This window comes from Petromyzon marinus, chromosome 1, assembly GCF_048934315.1.
Source record: "Petromyzon marinus isolate PM22_M1 ecotype Great Lakes invasive population chromosome 1, UKy_Petmar_22M1.pri1.0, whole genome shotgun sequence".
Lineage (NCBI taxonomy): Eukaryota > Metazoa > Chordata > Hyperoartia > Petromyzontiformes > Petromyzontidae > Petromyzon > Petromyzon marinus.
In genome coordinates, this window is record NC_133667.1 from 7,244,060 (window position 1) to 7,271,840 (window position 27,781).

The 27,781-nt window shown below is 48.3% G+C and overlaps 1 protein-coding gene across 5 annotated transcripts in view; it reads right to left on the reverse strand.

Annotated features, from left to right (window-relative positions):
- Positions 1-27,781, reverse strand: part of LOC116940453 (uncharacterized) — a 393,679-nt gene that overhangs the window by 329,954 nt on the left and 35,944 nt on the right. For all 5 annotated transcript variants that reach the window (XM_076056201.1, XM_076056147.1, XM_076055989.1 and 2 more), the window contains exon 6: positions 17,228-17,313. In XM_076056201.1, the coding sequence (XP_075912316.1) occupies positions 17,228-17,313 (86 nt within the window). The remainder of the gene's footprint in view (positions 1-17,227; positions 17,314-27,781) is intronic.

The following is a 27,781-nucleotide window of genomic DNA, read 5'->3' on the forward strand; positions in this document are numbered from 1 at the left end:
AACTGTTACTCACTTTAACTCACTGTGACTCACTCACTATCACTCACTCACTGTCACTCACTCACTATCACTCACTCACTGTCACTCACTGTCACTCGCTGTACCTCACTCACTGTCACTCACTGTCACCCACTCACTGTCACTCACTGTCACTCACTCACTGTCACTCACTCACAGTCACTCACTAAGGCACTCACTCTAACTCACTGTCACTCACTCACTGTCACTCACTGTCACTCACTCACTGTCACTCACTGTAACTCACTCACTGTCACTCACTCAGTTACTCGCTGTCACTCACTATCACTCGCTGCCACTCACTCACTGTCACTCACTGTCACTCACTGTCACTCACTCAGTCACTCACTGTCACTCACTCGCAGTCACTCACTCACTGTCACTCACTCTCACTCACTGTCACTCTCACTCACTGTCTCTCACTGTCAGTCACTGTCACTCACTCACTGTCACTCACTCACTGTCACTGACTAACTGTTACTCACTTTAACTCACTGTGACTCACTCACTATCACTCACTCACTGTCACTCACTCACTATCACTCACTCACTGTCACTCACTGTCACTCGCTGTACCTCACTCACTGTCACTCACTGTCACCCACTCACTGTCACTCACTGTCACTCACTCACTGTCACTCACTCACAGTCACTCACTAAGGCACTCACTGTAACTCACTGTCACTCACTCACTGTCACTCACTATCACTCACTCATTGTCATTCACTCACTGTCACTGTCAGTTGCTGATTCATCTTCTTCAGTTGCTGATTCAGCTGCTTCAGTAGCTGTCACTGTCACTCACTCACTGTCACTCACTGTCAGTCACTTACTCACTGTCACTCACTGTCACTCACTCACTGTTACTCATTTACTGTCACTCACTGTCACTCACTCACACTCACTGTCACTCACTCACTGTCACTCATTTCCTGTCACTCGCTGTCACTCACTGTCACTCACTCATTGTCACTCACTGTCACTCACTCACTGTCACTCACTCACTCACTGTCACTCACAGCCACTCACTCACTGTCATTCACTCACTGTCACTCACTGTCACTCACACTCACTGTCACTCATTCACTGTCACTCACTCACTGTCACTCACTGTCACTCACTCATTGCCACTCACTGTAACTCGCTGTAACTCGCTGTCACTCACTGTCACTCAGTCACTCACTGTCACTCACAGTCACTCATTCACTGTCAATCACTAACTGTCACAATCACTGTCACTCAATCACTGCCACTCATTTACTGTCACTCACTGTCACTCACTGTCACTCACTCATTGTCACTCACTGTCACTCACTCACTCACACTCAATCACACTCACTGTCACTCACTCACTGTCACTCATTTACTGTCACTGTCACTTACTGTCACTCACTCATTGTCACTCACTGTAACTCGCTGTAACTCGATGTCACTCACTGACTGTCACTCACAGTCACTCACTCACGGTCACTCACTCACGGTCACTCACAGTCACTCACTCACGCTCACTCACTGCCACTCACTGTCACTCACTCACTGTCACTCACTCACTGTCACTCACTCAATGCCACTTACAGTCACTCACTCTCACTCACTGTCACTCACTCACTGTCGCTCACTGTCACTCACTCACTCACAGTCACTTACTCAATCACTCACTCACTGTCACTCACTGTCACTAACTTACTCACACTCACTGTCACTTACTCTGTCACTCACTCACTGTCACTCATTTACTGTCACTCACTCACTGTCACTGTCACTCACTCATTGTCACTCACTGTCACTCACTCACTGTCACTCACTGTCAGTAGCTGATTCAGCTGCTTCAGGAGCTGATTCAGCTGCTTCAGTAGCTGATTCAGCTGCTTCAGTTGCTGAATTAGCTACTTCAGTTGCTGATTCAGCTGCTTCAGTAGCTGTCACTGTCACTCACTCACTGTTACTCACTGTCACTCACTCACTGTCACTCACTCACTGTCACTGCCTAACTGTTACTCACTGTAACTCACTGTCACTCACTCACTATCACTCACTGTCACTCACTGTCACTCACTGTCACTCACTATCACTCACTCACTGTCACTCATTCACACTCACTGTCACTCACTCACTGTCACTCACTCACTGTCACTCATTTACTGTCACTCACTCACTGTCACTCACTGTCACCCACTCACTGTCACTCACTGTCACTCACTCACTGTCACTCACTCACTGTCACTCACTAAGGCACTCACTGTAACTCACTGTCACTCACAGCCACTCACTCACTGTCACTCACTCACTGTCACTCACTGTCACTCACTGTCACTCACTGTCACGCACTCACTCACACTCACTGGCACTCACTGGCACTCACTCACTCACACTCACACTCACTCACTGTCACTATCACTGTAACTCACTGTCACTCACTCACTGTCACTCACTGTAACTCGCTGTCTCTCACTGTCACTCACAGTCACTCACTCACTGTCACTCACTCACTGTCACTCACAGTCACTCACTCACTGTCACCCACTGTCACTAACTGTCACTCACTCACTGTGACTCACTGTCACTCACTGTCACTCACTGTCAGTAGCTGATTCAGCTGCTTCAGTGGCTGATTCAGCTGCTTCAGTAGCTGATTCAGGTGCTTCAGTAGCTGATTCAGCTGCTTCAGTTGCTGATTCAGCTGCTTCAGTAGCTGATTCAGCTGCTTCAGGAGCTGATTCAGCTGCTTCAGTAGCTGATTCAGCTGCTTCAGTTGCTAAATTAGCAACTTCAGTTGCTGATTCAGCTGCTTCAGTAGCTGTCACTGTCACTCACTCACTGTTACTCACTGTCACTCACTGTCACTCACTCACTGTCACTCACTCACTGTCACTGACTAACTGTTACTCACTGTAACTCACTGTCACTCACTCACTATCACTCACTCACTGTCACTCACTCACTATCACTCACTCACTGTCACTCACTGTCACTCACTATCACTCACTCACACTCACTGTCACTCACTCACTGTCACTCACTCACTGTCACTCACTGTCACCCACTCACTGTCACTCACTGTCACTCACTCACTGTCACTCACTGTCACTCACTAAGGCACTCACTGTAACTCACTGTCACTCACAGCCACTCACTCACAGCCACTCACTCACTGTCACTCACTGTCACTCACTCACTCACTGTCACTCACTGGCACTCACTCACTTTCACTCACTCACTGTCACTCTCACTGTCACTCACTGTCACTCACTCATTGTCACTCACTGTAACTCGCTGTCACTCACTGTCACTCAGTCACTCACTGTCACTCACTCACTCTGTCACTCACTGTCACTCACTCACTGTCACTCACACTCACTGTCACTCACTGTAACTCACTCACTGTCACTCACTCAGTTACTCGCTGTCACTCACTATCACTCGCTGTCACTCACTCGCTGTCACTCGCTGCCACTCATTTACTGTCACTCACTGTCACTCACTGTCACTCACTCAGTCACTCACTGTCACTCACTCACTGTCACTCACTCAGTCACTCACTGTCACTCACTCGCAGTCACTCACTCACTCACTGTCACTCAATCTCACTCACTGTCACTCTCACTCACTGTCTCTCACTGTCAGTCACTGTCACTCACTGTCACTCACTCACTGTTACTCACTGTCACTCACTCACTGTTACTCACTGTCACTCACTCACTGCCACTCACTGTCACTCACTGTCACTCACTCACTGTCACTCACTCACTGTCACTCACTCACTGTCACTCACTCAATTCCACTTAAGTCACTCACTCTCACTCACTGTCACTCACTCAGTCACTCACTCACTCACTGTCACTCACTATCACTCACTGTCACTTACTCACTGTCACTCACTGTCACTCACTCACTCACTCACTGTCACTCACTGTCACTCACTCACTGTCACTCACTCATTGTCACTCACTGTCACTCACTCACACTCAATCACAATCACTGTCACTCAATCACTGCCACTCATTTACTGTCACTCACTGTCACTCACTGTCACTCATTTACTGCCACTCACTCATTGTCACTCACTGTCACTCACTCACTCACACTCACTCACACTCACTGTCACTCACTCACTGTCACTCACTCACTGTCACTCATTTACTGTCACTCACTCACTGTCACTCACTGTCACCCACTCACTGTCACTCACTGTCACTCACTCACTGTCACTCACTCACTGTCACTCACTAAGGCACTCACTGTAACTCACTGTCACTCACAGCCACTCACTCACTGTCACTCATTTCCTGTCACTCGCTGTCACTCACTGTCACTCACTCATTGTCACTCACTGTCACTCACTCACTGTCACTCACTCACTGTCACTCACAGCCACTCACTCACTGTCACTCACTCACTGTCACTCACTCATTGTCACTCACTGTCACTCACTCACTCACACTCAATCACACTCACTGTCACTCACTCACTGTCACTCATTTACTGTCACTGTCACTTACTGTCACTCATTCATTGTCACTCACTGTAACTCGCTGTAACTCGATGTCACTCACTGACTGTCACTCACAGTCACTCACTCACGGTCACTCACTCACGGTCACTCACAGTCACTCACTCACGGTCACTCACTGTCACTCACTGTCACACACTCACTGTCACTCACTGTCACTCACTCACTGTCACTCACTGTCACTCACTCACCGTCACTCACTGTCACTCACACTAACTGTCACTCACTGTAACTCACTCACTGTCACTCACTCAGATACTCGCTGTCACTCACTATCACTCGCTGTCACTCACTCGCTGTCACTCGCTGCCACTCACTCACTGTCACTCACTGTCACTCACTGTCACTCACTCAGTCACTCACTGTCACTCACTCGCAGTCACTCACTCACTGTCACTCACTCTCACTCACTGTCACTCTCACTCACTGTCTCTCACTATCAGTCACTGTCACTCACTCACTGTCACTCACTCACTGTTACTGACTAACTGTTACTCACTGTAACTCACTGTGACTCACTCACTATCACTCACTCACTGTCACTCACTCACTATCACTCACTCACTGTCACTCACTGTCACTCGCTGTACCTCACTCACTGTCACTCACTGTCACTCACTCACTGTCACCCACTCACTGTCACTCACTGTCACTCACTCACTGTCACTCACTCACTGTCACTCACTAAGGCACTCACTGTAACTCACTGTCACTCACTCACTGTCACTCACTATCACTCACTCATTGTCATTCACTCACTGTCACTGTCAGTTGCTGATTCATCTTCTTCAGTTGCTGATTCAGCTGCTTCAGTAGCTGTCACTGTCACTCACTCACTGTCACTCACTGTCAGTCACTTACTCACTGTCACTCACTGTCACTCACTCACTGTTACTCATTTACTGTCACTCACTGTCACTCACTCACACTCACTGTCACTCACTCACTGCCACTCATTTACTGTCACTCGCTGTCACTCACTGTCACTCACTCATTGTCACTCACTGTCACTCACTCACTGTCACTCACTGTCACTCACACTCACTGTCACTCATTCACTGTCACTCACTCACTGTCACTCATTGTCACTCACTGTAACTCGCTGTAACTCGCTGTCACTCACTGTCACTCAGTCACTCACTGTCACTCACAGTCACTCATTCACTGTCAATCACTAACTGTCACAATCACTGTCACTCAATCACTGCCACTCATTTACTGTCACTCACTGTCACTCACTGTCACTCATTTACTGTCACTCACTCATTGTCACTCACTGTCACTCACTCACACTCAATCACACTCACTGTCACTCACTCACTGTCACTCATTTACTGTCATTCACTGTCACTCACTCATTGTCACTCACTGTAACTCGCTGTAACTCAATGTCACTCACTGACTGTCACTCACAGTCACTCACTCACGGTCACTCACTCACGGTCACTCACAGTCACTCACTCACGGTCACTCACTGTCACTCACTGTCACACACTCACTGTCACTCACTGTCACTCACTCACTGTCACTCACTCACTGTCACTCACTGTCACTCACACTAACTGTCACTCACTGTAACTCACTCACTGTCACTCACTCAGTTACTCGCTGTCACTCACTATCACTCGCTGTCACTCACTCGCTGTCACTCACTCACTGTCACTCACTGTCACTCACTGTCACTCACTCAGTCACTCACTGTCACTCACTCGCAGTCACTCACTCACTGTCACTCACTCTCACTCACTGTCACTCTCACTCACTGTCTCTCACTGTCAGTCACTGTTACTCACTCACTGTCACTCACTCACTGTCACTGACTAACTGTTACTCACTGTAACTCACTGTGACTCACTCACTATCACTCACTGTCACTCACTCACTATCACTCACTCACTGTCACGCACTGTCACTCGCTGTACCTCACTCACTGTCACTCACTGTCACTCACTCACTGTCACCCACTCACTGTCACTCACTCACTGTCACTCACTAAGGCACTCACTGTAACTCACTGTCACTCACTCACTGTCACTCACTATCACTCACTCATTGTCATTCACTCACTGTCACTGTCAGTTGCTGATTCATCTTCTTCAGTTGCTGATTCAGCTGCTTCAGTAGCTGTCACTGTCACTCACTCACTGTCACTCACTGTCAGTCACTTACTCACTGTCACTCACTGTCACTCACTCACTGTTACTCATTTACTGTCACTCACTGTCACTCACTCACACTCACTGTCACTCACTCACTGTCACTCATTTACTGTGACTCGCTGTCACTCACTGTCACTCACTCATTGTCACTCACTGTCACTCACTCACTGTCACTCACAGCCACTCACTGTCACTCACTCACTGTCACTCACACTCACTGTCACTCATTCACTGTCACTCACTCACTGTCACTCACTGTCACTCACTCATTGTCACTCACTGTAACTCGCTGTAACTCGCTGTCACTCACTGTCACTCAGTCACTCACAGTCACTCACTCACTGTGAATCACTCACTGTCACTCACTCACTGTGACTCACTGTCACTCACTCACTGTCACTCACTGTCACTCACTCACTTACTGTCACTCACTCAATGTCACTCACTGTTACTCACTCGTAGTCACTCACTCACTGTCACTCACTGTCACTCTCACTCACTGTCTCTGTCACTCACTGTCACTCACTCAGTCACTCACTGTCATTCACTCACTGTCACTCCCTGTCACTCACTCACTGCCACTGTCACTCACTCACTGTCACTCACTATCACTCACTGTCAGTCACTCACTCACTCTGTCACTCACTGTCACTCACTCATTGTCACTCACTCACACTCACTATAACTCACTCACTGTCACTCATTTACTGTCACTGTCACTCATTGTCACTCACTGTCACTCACTCACACTCACTGTCACTCACTCACTGTCACTCATTTACTGTCACTCACTGTCACTCACTCATTGTTACTCACTGTCACTCACTGTCACTCACTCATTGTCACTCACTGTCACTCACTCACTCATTGTCACTCACTGTCACTCACTGTCACTCACTGTCATTCACTCAGTCACTCACTGTCACTCACTCACTGTAACTCACTGTCACTCACTGTCACTCACTCACTGTCACTCACTCTGTCACTCACGGTCACGCACTGCCCGTTGCTGATTCAGCTGCTTCAGTTGCTGATTCAGCTGCTTCAGTAGCTGATTCAGCTGCTTCAGAAGCTGATTCAGCTGATTCAGCTGCTTCAGTAGCTCATTCAGTAGCTGATTCAGCTGCTTCAGTTGCTGTCACTGTCACTCACTGTCACTCACTGTCACTCACTCACTGTCACTCGCTCACTGTCACTCATTTTCCCTGTCACTCACTGTCACTCACTCACTGTAACTCACTCGCAGTCACTCACTGTCACTCACTGTCACTCACTCACTGTCACTCACTGTCACTCACTGCCACTGTCACTCACTGTCACTCACTGTCACTGTCACTCACTCGCAGTCACTCACTCACTGTCACTCACAGTCACTCACTGTCACTCACTCACTGTCACTCACTGTCACTCACTGTAACTTACTCACTGTCACTCTCTCACTGTAACTCACTGTCTCTCATTTACTGTCACTCACTGTCACTCACTTACTGTAACTCACTCGCAGTCACTCACTGTCACTCACTCACTGTCACTCACTGTCACTCACTGTCACTCACTCGCAGTCACTCACTCACTGTCACTCACTGTCACTCACTGTCACTCACTCACTGTCACTGACTGTCACTCACTGTCACTCATTGTCACTCACTGTCACTTACTGTCACTCACTCACTGTCACTCACTCACTGTCCTTACTATCATTCACTCACTCAGTCACTCACTCAGTCACTCACTGTTACTCACTCACTGTCACTCACTGTCACTCACTGTCACTCACTCAGGCACTCACTCAGTCACTCCCTCACTGTCACTCACTGTCACTCACTATCACTCACTGTCATTTACTCACTGTCACTCACTCACTGTCACTCACTGTCACTCACTCATTGTCACTCACTCACTCACACTCAATCACACTCAGTGTCACTCACTCACTGTCACTCATTTACTGTCACTCACTGTCACTCACTGTCACTCACTTACTGTCACTCACTCATTGTCACTCATTGTCACTCACTCACACTCAATCACACTCACTGTCACTCACTCACTGTCACTCATTTACTGTCACTCACTGTGACTCACTGTCACTGACTCATTGTCACTCACTGTAACTCGCTGTAACTCGATGTCACTCACTGTCACTCACTCACTGTCACTCACAGTCACTCACTCACGGTCACTCACATTCACTCACTCACGGTCACTCACTGTCACTCACTGTCACACACTCACTGTCACTCACTGTTACTCACTGTCACTCACTCACTGTCACTCACTGTCACTCACTCACTGTCACTCACTGTCACTCACTCAGTCACTCACTGTCACTCACTCACTGTCACTCACACTCACTGTCACTCACTGTAACTCACTCACTGTCACTCACTCAGTTACTCGCTGTCACTCACTATCACTCGCTGTCACTCACTCGCTGTCACTCGCTGTCACTCGCTGTCACTCACTCACTGTCACTCACTGTCACTCACTCATTGTCACTCACTGTCACTCACTCACACTCACTGTCACTCACTCACTGTTACTCACTCACTGTCACTCACTCTGTCACTCACTGTCACGCACTGCCAGTTGCTGATTCAGCTGCTTCAGTTGCTGATTCAGTAGCTGATTCAGCTGCTGATTCAGCTGCTTCAGTAGCTGATTCAGCTGCTTCAGTTGCTGTCACTGTAACTCACTGTCACTCGCTCACTGTCACTCATTTACTGTCACTCACTGTCACTCACTCACTGTAACTCACTCCCAGTCACTCACTGTCACTCACTGTCACTCACTCACTGTCACTCACTGTCACTCACTGTCACTCACTCGCAGTCACTCACTCACTGTCACTCACAGTCACTCACTGTCACTCACTCACTGTCACTCACTGTAACTCACTCACTGTCACTCACTGTCATTCACTGTCACTCATTGTCACTCACTGTCACTTACTGTCACTCACTCACTGTCACTCACTCACTGTAACTCACTCACTGTCACTCACTCACTGTCACTCACTGTCACTAACTCACTTTCACTCACTCACTCACTCACTTTCACTCACTGTCACTCACTCACTGTCCCTCACTCACTGTCACTCACGGTCACTCACTCACTGTCACTCACTATCACTCACTCACTGTCACTTACTATCCTTCACTCACTCAGTCACTCACTGTTACTCACTCACTGTCACTCAGTCACTGTAACTCACTCACTGTCACTCACTGTCTGTCACTCACTCACTGCCACTCACTGTCACTCACTCACTGTCACTCACTGTCACTCACTCACTGTCACTCACTCACTGTCACTCACTGTCACTGTCACTCACTGTCACTAACTCACTTTCACTCACTCACTGTCACTCACTGTCACTCACTCACTTTCACTCACTGTCACTGTCACTCAGTCACTCACTTACTGTCACTCACTATCACTGTCACTCAGTCACTCACTCACTGTCACTCACTCACTGTCACTCACTGTCACTCACTGTCACTCACTCACTGCCACTCACTGTCACTCACTGCCACTCACTGTCACTCACTCACTGTCACTCATTTACTGTCACTCACTGTCACTCACTCAGTCACTCACTGTCACTCACTCACTGTCACTCACTGTCACTCACTCATTGTCACTCACTGTCACTCACTCACACTCAATCACACTCACTGTCACTCATTTACTGTCACTCACTGTCACTCACTTACTGTCACTCACTGTCACTCACTGTCACTGTCACTCACTGTCACTCACTCACTGTCACTCACTCACACTCACTGTCACTCACTCACTGTTACTCACTGTCACTCACTGTCACTCATTTACTGTCACTCAATGTCACTCACTCATTGTCACTCACTGTCACTCACTCACTGTCACTCACTCATTGTCACTCACTGTCACTCACTGACTGTCACTCACTCAGTCACTCACTGTCACTCACTCTGTCACTCACTGTCACGCACTGCCAGTTGCTGATTCAGCTGCTTCAGTAGCTCATTCAGTAGCTGATTCAGCTGCTTCAGTTGCTGTCACTGTCACTCACTCACTGTCACTCACTGTCACTCACTGTCACTCTCTCGCTGTAACTCACTGTCACTCACTCACTGTCACTCACTCGCAGTCACTCACTGTCACTCACTGTCACTCACTCACTGTCACTCACTCACTGTCACTCACTCGCAGTCACTCACTGTCACTCACTCACTGTCACTCACTCACTGTCACTCACTCACTGTCACCCACTGTCACTCATTTACTGTCACTCATTTACTGTCACTCACTGTCACTCACTGTAACTCACTCACTGTCACTCAATGTCACTCACTATCACTCACTCACTGTAACTCACTCACTGTCACTCACTGTCAGTCACTCACTGTCACTCACTGTCACTCACTCACTGTCACTCACTGTCACTCACTCACTGTCACTCACTCGCAGTCACTCACTCACTGTCACTCACTCACTGTCACTCACTCACTCACTGTCACCCACTGTCACTCATTTACTGTCACTCATTTACTGTCACTCACTGTCACTCACTGTCACTCACTCACTGTCACTCAATGTCACTCACTATCACTCACTCACTGTAACTCACTCACTGTCACTCACTGTCACTCACTCACTGTCACTCACTGTCACTCACTCACAGTCACTCACTGTCACTCACTCACAGTCACTCACTCACTGTCACTCACTGTCACTCACTCACTGTCACTCATTGTCACTCACTGTCACTCACTGTCACTCACTCACTGTCACTCACTGTCACTCACTCACTGTCACTCACTGTCACTCACTCACTGTCCCTCACTCACTGTCACTCACTCACTGTCACTCACTGTCACTGTCACTCACTGTCACTCACTCACTGTCACTCACTGTCACTCACTCACTGTCCCTCACTCACTGTCACTCACTCACTGTCACTCACTGTCACTCACTCACTGTCCCTCACTCACTGTCACTCACTGTCACTCACTCACTGTCACTCACTGTCACTCACTCACAGTCACTCACTCACTGTCACTCACTGTCACTCACTCACTGTCATTCACTGTCACTCACTCACTGTCACTCACTCACTGTCACCCACTGTCACTCATTTACTGTCACTCATTTACTGTCACTCACTGTCACTCACTGTCACTCACTCACTGTCACTCAATGTCACTCACTATCACTCACTCACTGTAACTCACTCACTGTCACTCACTGTCACTCACTCACTGTCACTCACTGTCACTCACTCACAGTCACTCACTGTCACTCACTCACAGTCACTCACTCACTGTCACTCACTGTCACTCACTCACTGTCACTCACTGTCACTCACTCACTCACTGTCACTCATTGTCACTCACTGTCACTCACTGTCACTCACTCACTGTCACTCACTGTCACTCACTCACTGTCACTCACTGTCACTCACTCACTGTCCCTCACTCACTGTCACTCACTCACTGTCACTCACTGTCACTCACTCACTGTCCCTCACTCACTGTCACTCACTGTCACTCACTCACTGTCACTCACTGTCACTCACTCACAGTCACTCACTCACTGTCACTCACTGTCACTCACTCACTGTCACTCACTGTCACTCACTGTCACTCACTCACTGTCACTCACTGTCACCCACTGTCACTCATTTACTGTCACTCATTTACTGTCACTCACTGTCACTCACTGTCACTCACTGTCACTCACTATCACTCACTCACTGTAACTCACTCACTGTCACTCACTGTCACTCACTCACTGTCACTCACTGTCACTCACTCACAGTCACTCACTGTCACTCACTCACAGTCACTCACTCACTGTCACTCACTGTCACTCACTCACTGTCACTCACTGTCACTCACTCACTCACTGTCACTCATTGTCACTCACTGTCACTCACTGTCACTCACTCACTGTCACTCACTGTCACTCACTCACTGTCACTCACTGTCACTCACTCACTGTCCCTCACTCACTGTCACTCACTCACTGTCACTCACTGTCACTGTCACTCACTGTCACTCACTCACTGTCACTCACTGTCACTCACTCACTGTCCCTCACTCACTGTCACTCACTCACTGTCACTCACTGTCACTCACTCACTGTCCCTCACTCACTGTCACTGTCACTCACTGTCACTCACTCACTGTCACTCACTGTCACTCACTCACTGTCACTCACTCACACTCAATCACACTCACTGTCACTCATTTACTGCCACTCGCACCCCTCGGTGATGACGTCACTCCCTCTCACCCCACGCTCACCAACAAAGACAAAGGTCGCCCCGACAGCCTTCAGCAGCTCTCGGGGCAAGCGCCGGTAGCGAGCGGCGTCTGTGAAGGGCGGCACGGCGCACGAGGGGGTGGCCGGCACCAGCCCCGGCCGCCTTTGTCTCCCTTGTGGTGATGTTTACACACCGCACCGGATACCAGTTTGAGGCTGAGTGGACCTAGAGGGGCCCCAGGACCGGTTCAGATAATCGTCACTGGCTTTGGCCGTGAGCGGGAATCAAACCCGGGTCCCTGGGTTCGTGGTGCAGTGAGCTGACCGCTGCACCACCGCTCCTCACTCTCATATACACACTCACACTCATCCCCATACAGTCACTATCACACACACTCTCACTCTTCTATACACACTCACTCATCCCCATACAGTCACTCACTCACATACACTCACTCTCATATACACACTCACACTCATCCCCATACAAACACAGTTACTATCACACTCTCACACACACTCACACACACTCACTCTCACCCACTCACCCACACTCTCTCACACACACACACTCACCCACACTCTGACAAACTCACCCACACTCACACACACTCACCCACACTCTCACACACTCTCACACACTCACACACACTCTCACACACTCACCCACCCTCTCACACACTCACCCACACTCTCTCACACACTCTCTCACACTCACCCTCACACACTCTCACACACTCACCCACACTCACCCACACTCACACACACTCACACACTCTCACACACTCACCCACTCACCCACACTCATCCACACTCTCTCACACACTCACACACCCACACTCTCACACACTCACCCACACTCTCTCACACACTCACTCTCACACACTCACCCACACTCTCTCACACACTCACACACTCACCCTCACACACTCACCCACACTCTCATACACTCACCCACACTCTCACACACTCACCCACACTCTCTCACACACTCACCCTCACACACTCTCACACACTCACACACACTCTCCCACACTCTCAAACATACAAAGACAAAGTTCCCCTGCATAGTCTTAACGTACTGTCGTGGCAAGTGCTTTAAACGAGCACCTGTGAATGCCGGCACGGCACACGAGGAGGCGACTGACCGCACCACACCCGGTCGCCTTTGTCCCCCTAGTGGCGATGTTCACACTCTGCACCAGCTGCTCTTTTGAGGCTGAGTCAACCTAGGGGAGTCCGGCTTCTATAGTCGTCACTGGTGTTGGCCGTGAGTGGGAATGGATCCCGGGGCGCCGGGTTCGTAGCGCAGCGCGCAGGTCACTACACTACCGCTCCCCACTACTCTCACACAGCGATACAGTCACCAACTCTCTACCTCGTTCTCTACCTCGTTCTCTCTACCTCGTTCTCTACCTCGTTCTCCACCTCGTTCTCTACCTCTCTCTCTACCTCGTTCTCTCTACCTCGTTCTCTACCTCGTTCTCTACCTCTCTCTCTCTACCTCGTTCTCTACCTCCTTCTCTACCTCTCTCTACCTCGTTCTGTACCTCGTTCTCTACCTCGTTCTCTACCTCGTTCTCTACCTCTCTCTCTACCTCGTTCTCTACCTCGTTCTCTACCTCTCTCTCTACCTCGTTCTCCACCTCGTTCTCTACCTCTCTCTCTACCTCTCTCACTACCTCGTTCTCTACCTCGTTCTCCACCTCGTTCACTACCTTGCTCTCTACCTCGTTCTGTACCTCGTTCTCTACCTCATTCTCTACCTCGTTCTCTACCTCGTTCTCTACCTCGTTCTCTACCTCTCTCTCTACCTCTCTCTCTACCTCGTTCTCTACCTCGTTCTCTACCTCGTTCTCTACCTCGTTCTCTACCTCTCTCTCTACCTCGTTCTCTACCTCGTTCTCTACCTCGTTCTCTACCTCGTTCTCTACCTCATTCTCTACCTCTCTCTCTACCTCGTTCACTACCTCTCTCTACCTCGTTCTCTACCTCCTTCTCTACCTTGTTCTCTATCTCTCTCTCTACCTCGTTCTCCACCTCGTTCTCCACCTTGTTCTCTACCTCTCTCTCTACCTCGTTCTCTACCTCGTTCTCTACCTCGTTCTCTACCTCTCTCTCTACCTCGTTCACTACCTCTCTCTCTACCTCTCTCTCTACCTCGTTCTCCACCTCGTTCTCCACCTCGTTCTCTACCTCTCTCTCTACCTCTCTCTCTACCTCGTTCTCTACCTCGTTCTCCACCTCGTTCTCTACCTCTCTCTCTACCTCTCTCTCTACCTCGTTCTCTACCTCGTTCTCCACCTCGTTCTCCACCTCGTTCTCTACCTCTCTCTCTACCTCGTTCACTACCTCTCTCTCTACCTCTCTCTCTACCTCGTTCTCCACCTCGTTCTCTAACTCTCTCTCTCGAGACGTCCAGCAGCAGCAGCAGGCCAGCAAGATGGTGCCCCCGGTGCAAGCGTCTCCACTGTGTAAGACGGCGCCACTCTGCACTAGGACTTGGTCTCGTGTCTACGACTCCGCCAGATTGGCACGGCTGAAGCTCATCGCGGCAGAGGAGGAGGAGCGGCGGATAGAGGAGGAGCGGATAGAGGAGGAGGAGGAGGAGCGGATAGAGGAGGAGGAGGAGCGGATAGAGGAGGAGGAGCGGCGGCACAAGCGGGAGGAGGAGGAGGCAGAACGGAGCGCACGCGAGATCGCTGCCGCACCTCAAGAGGCAATCCCCAAGTGGCAATCCCCAAGTGACAACTTGTAGACGAGGCGGTGAAGTGCAGAGACGCGAGAGACGCTCAGGGCACACACGGCACAGCAACATCGCACGGCGCAGGACGGACTTGCTAGGCAAGACGCCAACAACACGGCGCACACATCTGAGGTACAAACACAAGAATGTACACAGAGTACACAAACAGCAGGCTTATCCGGCAGGATGATTGGGGCCGTCCATAAATGACGTCACGCGATTTTGGACGATTTTTTTACCCCCCCCCCTCGTCACACGGCGTCACAAAAAGTCAGACCCCCCTCAAACATGACGTCACAAAGCTCTGCCCCCCCCCCCCCCAAATATAAAACATGCTTCAAAATCGCTTTAAACTATTGTCATTGTAGTGAGAATTTAATGTGGCGCTGCACTCTTGATGTTGTAGGAGAAAACATTTATTAAAAAGTCTATTTAATTAAGTAGAACGTGTTGTCTATATTTATTTAAAGTTGCGCATTTTGAAGTGACGTCACATTTCTCAACCCCCCCCCCCCTCGTCACACATCGTCACAATTGTCTGACCCCACCCCCCAGGTGCGTGACGTCATTTATGGACGGCCCCATTCACACTGGCGATTCTACAAGCACTCGACAAGACACCCTGAGATCGCTCCCACTCCACATTGACATTTGTCTTCTAAGTCTGTCTCCCTCATTGTGAGCTGTAAGGTTCGTCTGTTAGGACGTCAATAACGTGGAGTAATGTCTCTAACCCATCACTCTCTCTCTAACTCACTCGCTAACTCTCTCACTCACTCACTAACTAACTCACTAATTCTCTCTCTAACCCATCTCTCTCTCTCTAACTCACTCGCTAACTCTCTCACTCACTCACTCACTAACTCTCTCACTCACTCACTAACTCACTAACTCTCTATATCTCTCACTCACTAACTAACTCTCTCTCTAACTCTCACTCACTAACTCTCTAACTCTCTCACTAACTAACTCTCTAACTCTCTCACTCACTAACTCTCTAACTCTCTCACTCACTATTCAACTGTCTCTCACTCACTAACTCTCTCGCTAACTCTCTCTCAGTCACTAACTCTCTCTCTCACTCACTAACTATCTCGCTAACTCTCTCTCAGTCACTAACTCTCTCTCTAACTCTCTCTCTCACTCACTAACTCTCTCGCTAACTCTCTCTCACTAACTCTCTCTCTAACTCTCTCACTCACTAACTCTCTCGCTAACTCTCTCACTCACTCACTAACTCTCTCACTCACTAACTCTCTCATTCACTCACTAACTCTCTCACTCACTCACTCTCTATCTCTCTCTCTAACTCTTTCACTCACTAACTCTCTCGCTAACTCACTCACTAACTCTCTCACTCTCTCTAACTCACTTACTAACTCTCTATCTCTCTCTCACTAACTAACTCTCTAACTCTCTCTCTAACTCACAAACTCTCTCACTAACTCTCTCACTCACTAACTCCCTCTCTAACTCTCTCACTAACTAACTAACTCACTCTCTAACTCTCTCTGTCTCTCACCCCCCCCTCTCCGCGTGACTCACAAAGCGCAGCATGAGGCCCTGGCAGGCGTGGTGCTTGAGCAGGCTCAGCAGGAACTTGAGGCCTCCACAGTCCACGAAGGTCGTCTCTGTGACCAGAGAGAGAGGAGAATCAGACTCAGAGGTCCCTCCACTCCACCCGATACACGCACCGTGGTACCCCTCCACACACCACGATACCTCTACACACACCACTACACAGACACACACCACGTACACAGACACACCATGTACACACACACCATGTACACACACCACGTACACAGACACACACCATGTACACAGACACACACACCATGTACACACACACCATGTACACACACCACGTACACAGACACACACCACGTACACACACACACCATGTACACACACACACCATGTACACACACACCACGATACCCCTACACACACCATGTATACACACACACACACCATGTACACACACACCACGTACACAGACACACACCATGTACACAGACACACACCATGTACACAGACACACACACCATGTACACACACACACACCATGTACACACACCACGTACACAGACACACACCACGTACACACACACACCACGTACACACACACCATGTACACACACACCACGATACCCCTACACACACCATGTATACACACACACACCATGTATACACACACACACACCATGTATACACACACAACATGTACACACACACAAAAACCATGTACACACACAAACCGTGTACACACACCACCTCACCCCCTCACCACCGCCTCCCCCTCACCCCCTCACCACCGCCCCCCTCACCCCCTCACCCCTCACTAGAGAGAGTGAATTTCAATGGCTCTCACCTGGTTAAATAATTAATTCACTCACTAGAGAAGTAAATGATTCCCACCTGGTTAAAGAAGTAAATCACTGCATCGAGTGAACCTCAATGGCTCTCGCAGGATTACATAACGGAGTTACTCACGAGAGATAGTGAATCGCAATGGCTCTTAACTGGTTAAATAAAGGAGTCATTCAATCTGGATAGTAAATCTTAATGGCCCCTATCAGTAGAGCGTGCATCTCAACAACTCTCGCATGGTTAAACACATGAATCACTCACTAAAGATAGTGAATATTAAAGGTTAAATAAAGGAATCGCTCAATAGAGACAGTTCATCTAAATAACTCGCACCTGGTCAAATAATTAATTAATTCGCTAGAAATTTTCTCAGGGGCTCCAATTTAGTAAGATGAGACTACTCTGGGTAGAGTGAATCTCAGTGTTTCCCTCTGGTCAAACAAAGGAGACCACTCTGAGTGAATGTCCCCCAGTGGCTGAGTGGAGACAGTGAATGTCCCCCAGTGGCTGAGTGGAGACAGTGAATGTCCCCACTGGCTGAGTGGAGACAGTGAATGTCCCCACTGGCTGAGTGGAGACAGTGAATGTCCCCACTGGCTGAGTGAGACAGTGAATGTCCCCCACTGGCTGAGTGGAGACAGTGAATGTCCCCAGTGGCTGAGTGGAGACAGTGAATGTCCCCACTGGCTGAGTGGAGACAGTGAATGTCCCCCAGTGGCTGAGTGGAGACAGTGAATGTCCCCACTGGCTGAGTGGAGACAGTGAATGTCCCCCACTGGCTGAGTGGAGACAGTGAATGTCCCCACTGGCTGAGTGGAGACAGTGAATGTCCCCCAGTGGCTGAGTGGAGACAGTGAATGTCCCCCACTGCCTGAGTGGAGACAGTGAATGTCCCCCAGTGACTGAGTGGAGACAGTGAATGTCCCCACTGGCTGAGTGGAGACAGTGAATGTCCCCCAGTGGCTGAGTGGAGACAGTGAATGTCCCGCAGTGGCTGAGTGGAGACAGTGAATGTCCCCACTGACTGAGTGGAGACAGTGAATGTGCCCCACTGGCTGAGTGGAGACAGTGAATGTCCACACTGGCTGAGTGGAGACAGTGAATGTCCCCAGTGTCTGAGTGGAGACAGTGAATGTCCCCCACTGGCTGAGTAGAGACAGTGAATGTCCCCCAGTGGCTGAGTCGAGACAGTGAATGTCCCCAGTGTCTGAGTGGAGACAGTGAATGTCCCCACTGGCTGAGTGGAGACAGTGAATGTCCCCAGTGGCTGAGTGGAGACAGTGAATGTCCCCACTGTCTGAGTGGAGACAGTGAATGTCCCCACTGGCTGAGTGGAGACAGTGAATGTCCCCACTGGCTGAGTGGAGACAGTGAATGTCCCCCACTGGCTGAGTGGAGACAGTGAATATCCCCACTGGCTGAGTGGAGACAGTGAATGTCCCCCACTGGCTGAGTGGAGACAGTGAATGTCCCCCACTGGCTGAGTGGAGACAGTGAATGTCCCCAGTGGCTGAGTGGAGACGGTGAATGTCCCCCAGTGGCTAAGTGGAGACAGTGAATGTCCCCACTGTCTGAGTGGAGACAGTGAATGTCCCCAGTGTCTGAGTGGAGACAGTGAATGTCCCCCACTGGCTGAGTACAGACAGTGAATATCCCCACTGGCTGAGTGGAGACAGTGAATGTCCCCACTGGCTGAGTGGAGACAGTGAATGTCCCCACTGGCTGAGTGAGACAGTGAATGTCCCCCACTGGCTGAGTGGAGACAGTGAATGTCCCCCACTGGCTGAGTGGAGACAGTGAATGTCCCCCACTGGCTGAGTAGAGACAGTGAATGTCCCCACTGGCTGAGTGGAGACAGTGAATGTCCCCACTGGCTGAGTGAGACAGTGAATGTCCCCCACTGGCTGAGTGGAGACAGTGAATGTCCCCCACTGGCTGAGTGGAGACAGTGAATGTCCCCACTGTCTGATTGGAGACAGTGAATGCCCCCCACTGGCTGAGTGGAGACAGTGAATGTCCCCACTGGCTGAGTGGAGACAGTGAATGTCCCCCAGTGGCTGAGTGAGACAGTGAATGTCCCCAGCGGCTGAGTGGAGACAGTGAATGTCCCCACTGGCTGAGTGGAGACAGTGAATGTCCCCACTGGCTGAGTGGAGACAGTGAATGTCCCCCAGTGGCTGAGTGAGACAGTGAATGTCCCCACTGGCTGAGTGGAGACAGTGAATGTCCCCATTGGCTGAGTGGAGACAGTGAATGTCCCCACTGGCTGAGTGAGACAGTGAATGTCCCCACTGGCTGAGTGGAGACAGTGAATGTCCCCACTGGCTGAGTGGAGACAGTGAATGTCCCCAGTGGCTGAGTGGAGACAGTGAATGTCCCCTAGTGGCTGAGTGGCCACGAGGCGGACTCCGTCTCCCCCTCCACCCCGCGCGTGAGGAGCGACCGCGCTGCTGCTGCTGCTGGCGGTGGTGGTTGTAGTGGTAGTTATAGTAGTTAGGTAATGGTGGTAGTGGTTGTAGTGGTAGTTATAGTAGTTAGGTAATGGTGATTGTGGTAGTGGTTGTAGTGGTAATTAAAGTAGGTAGGTAATGGTAGTTGTGGTAGTGGTTGTAGTGGTAGTTATAGTAGTTAGGTAATGGTGGTGGTAGTAAAAAGTCAGACCCCCCCCCCTCAAATATGACGTCACAAAGCTCTGCCCCCCCCCCCCCCAAGACATTTTTCCGTTTTAAAAATAAAACATGCTTCAAATCGCTTTAAACCAAGGCCGCAATTATAATATTCAAATATGCTCAATGTCCCCCCCCAATATATTGTCAAACATTAAAAAATGCTATGGTACGACAAGCAAATCACGCAACGCCGTACGAAATAATCATGAGCAACTGTAATAATAATCATAACCAAACTGAACAAGTTGCCATCATTATTACTGCTACCGGTTCTAGTATCACGGTGCACTGCAGTTCTGCGTGTGGTGGTCACGTGGTGTTGCCCTACCCCAGCAGCAGCCGTTGCTCGACTGCTGTGGGTAGGTACAATCAATGTCACACAGTGTACTGTCTCTCCATTTCATTACTTTAAAATGTATTAACAAGTGGAAAACTATAAAGTTATATGAGTGTTACGTTGGATATATCACTGTCGAGTCAAAACAAACATTTTTTGGTGAAAACGGGCCAATTTGCGATTGCTAATCAATCAACCATCAGTAACGTTAGCTGTCATAGCTAAGTAAGTTACTTGGAAAGTGAATTAGCCACACATTCACCCAGCGACCAACAGTGGCGCTCACGAGCGTATGCAACTAACGTGAATGTCTCTATTACGTTACATTTGTCAGAAAGCCCACGTGAAGTCTGAGTAAAGTGTCAATAATTTAAGTTGCGCTGCACGTGTCATATTTGTAGACAGTCGTCGCTCTCATTTATTGCATATTCGTATAGTAGAGTGTATAGCTGTACTTATGATAAATGTCATTATTAGTGTTTCTTTGATTAAAGTGCACGAAGTTTTATTACATTCAGCGTTCATTCACAGTGTCATCATGAGCAAGAGGAAGGGTGGCAGTGACATTCACAGTGAGTGTCATCCCGAGCAAGAGGAAGGGTGGCAGTGACATTCACAGTGAGTGTCATCACGAGCAAGAGGAAGGGTGGCAGTGACATTCACAGTGAGTGTCATCACGAGCAACAGGAAGGGTGGCAGTGACATTCACAGTGAGTGTCATCCCGAGCAACAGGAAGGGTGGCAGCGACATTCACAGTGAGTGTCATCACGAGCAACAGGAAGGATGGCAGTGACATTCACAGTGAGTGTCATCACGAGCAACAGGAAGGGTGGCAGTGACATTCACAGTGAGTGTCATCACGAGCAACAGGAAGGGTGGCAGTGACATTCACAGTGAGTGTCATCACCAGCAACAGGAAGGGTGGCAGTGACATTCACAGTGAGTGTCATCACGAGCAACAGGAAGGGTGGCAGTGACATTCACAGTGAGTGTCATCACGAGCAACAGGAAGGGTGGCAGTGACATTCACAGTGAGTGTCATCACGAGCAACAGGAACGGTGGCAGTGACATTCGTGAGTTTTTTGGGCAGCCTCAGAAAAGAAGAAAAGTTGAGAGCAGTGAAAAAATGAGTTCCAGTCAGATGATAGAAGTATACAGTAGTACAAGAGATGAGTTAATGTTTCTCCATATAATCATAATAATTGCCATTCAGATCAGAAATTGTTATTAATCCATTCATGAACATCATGGCAAGAAACACCACTTCTTTACTGATCATATTTCTTTCATGTTCACTCTGGTGCATTCAGAGTAGAGAGAGAGGGCATGAGGATGTCGGCAGGGCAGGGAGAGCAGGTGACATGGAGGTGAGTGAGAAAAGGAGCAAATATTGACGGTTAAGACCGAATAATGACATCGCAACAGTCTAATCCTAATGTTAATTTAAGCTGAGATATTCCTCTTAAATATGGCTTCTCATGTGTATTTCAGATAATACAATCAAGCAGGGAGAGTGAGTTTGAGACAATGCTCACATGCCCTTTGGATTGCACCTCTCATGGTGGTAATCTCTCATGAACACTGCTGTTGTGCGCATATTTGCGGGCATGATAATCTTATGCGGCGACGGAAGCTCATTCATGCTAATCTCCCTCCCTGATCCCTCTCTCCCTAATGTCCACCATTAACACAACTGAGGTGCTTGCGTCCGGGGTTGGAATTCCTTTCCAGCTCAGACCCCGCTTGCTTGCCCATCGCCAAATCTATAACCTCCTTGTTGTTGTAGCTGCTCTCTCGCTGTGTTCGTCCTTCACCACATCTATAACCTCCTTGTTGCTGTAGCTGCTCTCTCGCTGTGTTCGTCCTTCACCACTTCTATAACCTCCTTGTTGTTGTTGCTGCTCTCTCGCTGGTTCAGCAGTTCCACTGATGGGTTTTATTTTTTCCGCCTGAGGACGACCGCTTGTGTTGCGGTCGAAACGTCGTGATTTATTTTATTTTATACCTACTACGTGACTTTACCAAAAGAACCAAAGAGTATGGATTCCTGTAGTCACGAAATCTTCAAATCGAGATTGAATATGACAGTCTTTTATCGGTGTTGACGATAAGCACAAAAATGCCTTTGGATCCTTTGCTTGAAGAATGGCAAGTCGAGACACTTGTCATTGTCTAGAGAGGAGATGAGAGGATAGGAGAGCAGAGCAAACGCCCCTGGCTGCCCACCCAAGTTTACTTGTAAATATGTAAATATAAACAACAATTTGATCAACCTTGGCCACAATATCTGGACTTGTCTTCCTATAACAATGCATAGATTCCTGTTTATATGATTGAGGTTATGGTTGTACTTTATTAATCCCTAATCTCTTCCATTACATACAATGAAACAAGAAAAGGTAAAAAAATCAAAAACAGAGCAATGTAATACAATACACTATTAGACATTATTGTAAAAAATGAATAAAATGTCCATCCAACACGCACACCGCGACTACCACGACTACTAGACTCGCTGTGTCACTACTCGCTGTGTGTCACTACTCACTGTGTGTCACTACTCACTGTGTCACTACTCACTGTGTGTCACTACTCACTGTGTCACTACTCACTGTGTGTCACTACTCACTGTGTGTCACTACTCACTCTGTGTCACTACTCGCTGTGTGTCACTACTCGCTGTGTGTCACTACTCACTGTGTCACTACTCACTGTGTCACTACTCACTGTGTCACTACTCGCTGTCTCACTACTTGCTGTGTGTCACTACTCACTGTGTGTCACTACTCGCTGTGTGTCACTACTCACTGTGTGTCACTACTCGCTGTGTGTCACTACTCACTGTGTCACTACTCACTCTGTGTGTCACTACTCACTCTGTGTCACTACTCACTGTGTCACTACTCACTGTGTCACTACTCACTGTGTCACTACTCGCTGTGTCACTACTCACTGTGTGTCACTACTCATTGTGTCACTACTCGCTGTGTGTCACTACTCACTGTGTCACTACTCGCTGTGTCACTACTCACTGTGTGTCACTACTCACTGTGTCACTACTCACTGTATGTCACTACTCACTCTCTGTGTCACTACTCACTGTGTCACTACTCACTCTGTCACTACTCACTCTGTCACTACTCACTCTGTGTGTCTCTACTCTGTGTGTCACTACTCACTCTGTTACTACTCACTGTGTGTCACTACTCATTGTGTCACTACTCGCTGTGTCACTACTCACTGTGTGTCACTACTCACTGTGTCACTACTCACTGTGTGTCACTACTCGCTGTGTGTCACTACTCGCTGTGTCACTACTCGCTGTGTCACTACTCACTCTGAGTGTCACTACTCTGTGTGTCACTACTCACTGTGTCACTACTCACTGTGTGTCACTACTCACTGTGTGTCACTACTCACTGTGTGTCACCACTCACTGTGTGTGTCACTACTCACTGTGTCACTACTCACTGTGTGTCACTACTCACTGTGTCACTACTCACTGTGTCACTACTCACTGTGTGTCACTACTCACTGTGTGTCACTACTCACTGTGTCACTACTCACTGTGTCACTACTCACTGTGTTACTACTCACTGTGTTACTACTCACTGTGTGGCACTACTCACTGTGTTACTACTCACTGTGTGTCACTACTCACTCTGTCACTACTCACTCTGTCACTACTCACTCTGTGTGTCACTACTATGTGTCACTACTATGTGTGTCACTACTCACTCTATGTGTCACTACTCACTGTGTGTCACTACTCGCTGTGTTGAGTGAGTGGACACTGCACGGTGAGTGAGGTAGCGGGTGAGGGGTGGTGAGTGAGGGGTGGTGAGTGGCTGAGTAAGAGGTGAGTGTTGAGTGAGTGGACACTGCACGGTGAGTGAGGTAGTGGGTGAGGGGGTGGTGAGTGAGGGGTGGTGAGTGGCTGAGTAAGAGGTGAGTGTAGAGTGAAGAAGGGGTGGAGGAGGGGGGGGTGAATGAGATGGGAGGGGTGAGCTGCTCAGTGGTGAAGTTGAGTTTAGTGGTTAGGGGCCGTCCATAAATGACGTCACGCGATTTTGGACGATTTTTGACCCCCCCCCCTCAAATATGACGTCACAAAGCTCTGCCCCCCCCCAAAACCATATTTCCGTTTTAAAAATAAAACATGCTTCAAATCGCTTTAAACCAAGGCAGTAATTATAATATTCAAATATGCTCAATGTCCCCCCCAATATATTGTTATAAAACATTAAAAAAATGCTATGGTACGACAAGCAAATCACGCACCGCCGTACGAAATAATCATGAGTAACTGTAATAATAATCATAACCAAACTTAACAAGTTGCCATCATTATTACTGCTACCGGTTCTAGTATCACGGTGCACTGCAGTTCTGCGTGTGGTGGTCACGTGGTGTTGCCCTACCCCAGCAGCATCCGTTGCTCGACTGCTGTGGGTAGGTACAATCAATGTCACGCACTGTACTGTCTCTCCATTTCATTACTTTAAAATGTATTAAAAAGTGGAAAACTAGAAAGTTTATGAGTGTTACGTAGGCTATATCACTGTCGAGTGAAAACAAACATTTTTGGTGAAAACGGGCCGATTTGCGATTGCTAATCAATCAACCATCAGTAACGTTAGCTATCATAGCGAAGTAAGTTACTTGGAAAGTGAATTAGCCACACATTCACCCAGCGACCAACAGTGGCGCTCACGGGCGTATGCAACTAACGTGAATGTCTCTATTACGTTATATTTGTCAGAAAGCCCACGTGAAGTCTGAGTAAAGTGTCAATAATTTATGTTGCAATGCATGTGTCATATTTGTAGACAGTCGCTCTCATTTATTGCATATTCGTATAGTAGAGTGTATAGCTATACTTGATTATGATAAATGTCATTATTAGTGTTTCTTTGATTAAAGTGCACGCAGTTTTATTATAGTCAGCGCTCATTCACAGTGAGTGTCATCACGAGCAAGAGGAAGGGTGGCAGTGACATTCACATTGAGTGTCATCACGAGCAACAGGAAGGGTGGCAGTGACATTCACAGTGAGTGTCATCACGAGCAACAGGAAGGGTGGCAGTGACATTCACAGTGAGTGTCATCACGAGCAACAGGAAGGGTGGCAGTGACATTCGTGAGTTTTTTGGGCAGCCTCAGAAAAGAAGAAAAGTTGAGAGCAGTGAGAAAATGAGTTCCAGTCAGATGATAGAAGTAAACAGTAGTAAAAGAGATGAGTTAATGATTCTCCATATAATCATGATTGCCATTCAGATCATAAATTGTTATTAATCCATTCCTGAACATCATGGCAAGAAACACCACTTGTTTACTGATCATATTTCTTTCATGTTCACCCTTGTGCATTCAGAGTAGAGAGGGCATGAGGATGTCGGCAGGGCAGGGAGAGCAGGTGACATGGAGGTGAGTGAGAAAAGGAGCAAATATTGATGGTTAAGACCAAATAATGACATCACAACAGTCTAATCCTAATGTTAATTTAAGTATGGCTTCTCATGTGTATTTCAGATAATACAATCAGGCAGGGAGAGTACGTTTGAGACAATGCTCACAGGCCCTTTAGATTGCACTCTCATGCTCACATGTCACTTAGATTGCACTCTCATGCTCACATGTCCTTTGTATTGCACCTCTCATGGTGGTAATCTCTCATTAACACTGCTGTTGTGCGCATATTTGCAGGCATGATAATCTTATGTGGCGAAGGAAGCTCATTCATGCTCATCTCCCTCTCTAATCCCTCTCTCCCTAATGTCCCCCATTAACACAACTGAGGTGCTTGCGTCCGGGGATGGAATTCCTTTCCAGCTCAGACCCCGCTTGCTTGCCCATCGCCACATCTATAACCTCCTTGTTGTTGTAGCTGCTCTCTCACTGTGTTCTTCCTTCACCACATCTATAACCTCCTTGTTGTTGTAGCTGCTCTCTCGCTGTGTTCTTCCTTCACCACATCTATAACCTCCTTGTTGTTGTAGCTGCTCTCTCGCTGTGTTCCTCCTTCACCACATCTATAACCTCCTTGTTGCTGTTGCTGCTCTCTCGCTGGTTCAGCAGTTCCACTGCTGGATTTTATTTTTTCCGCCTGAGGACGACCGCTTGTGTTGCGATCGAGACGTCGTGATTTATTTTATTTTATACCTACTACGTGACTTTACCAAAATAACCAAAGAGTATGGATTCCTGTAGTCACGAAAGCTTCAAATCGAGATTGAATATGACAGTCTTTTATCGGTGTCAACGATAAGCACAAAAATGCCTTTGGATCCTGTGCTTGAAGAATGGCAAGTCAAAACACTTGTCATTATCTAGAGATGAGAGGAGAGCAAACGCCCCTGCTGCCCACCCAAGTTTACTTGTAAATATGTAAATATAAACAACAATTTGCTAAACCTTGGCCACACTATCTGGACTTGTCTTCATATAACAATGCATAGATTTCTGTTTATATGATTGAGGTTATGGTTGTACTTTATTACTCCCTAATTTCTTCCATTACATACAATGAAACAAGAAAAGGTAAAAAATAAAAAAAACAGAGCACTGTACAATACACTATTAGACATTGTAAAAAATAAATAAAAAGTCCATCCAACACACACACCGCGAATACTACGACTACTACACTCACTGTGTCACTACTCGCTGTGTCACTACTCACTGTGTCACTACTCACTGTGTGTCACTACTCACTGTG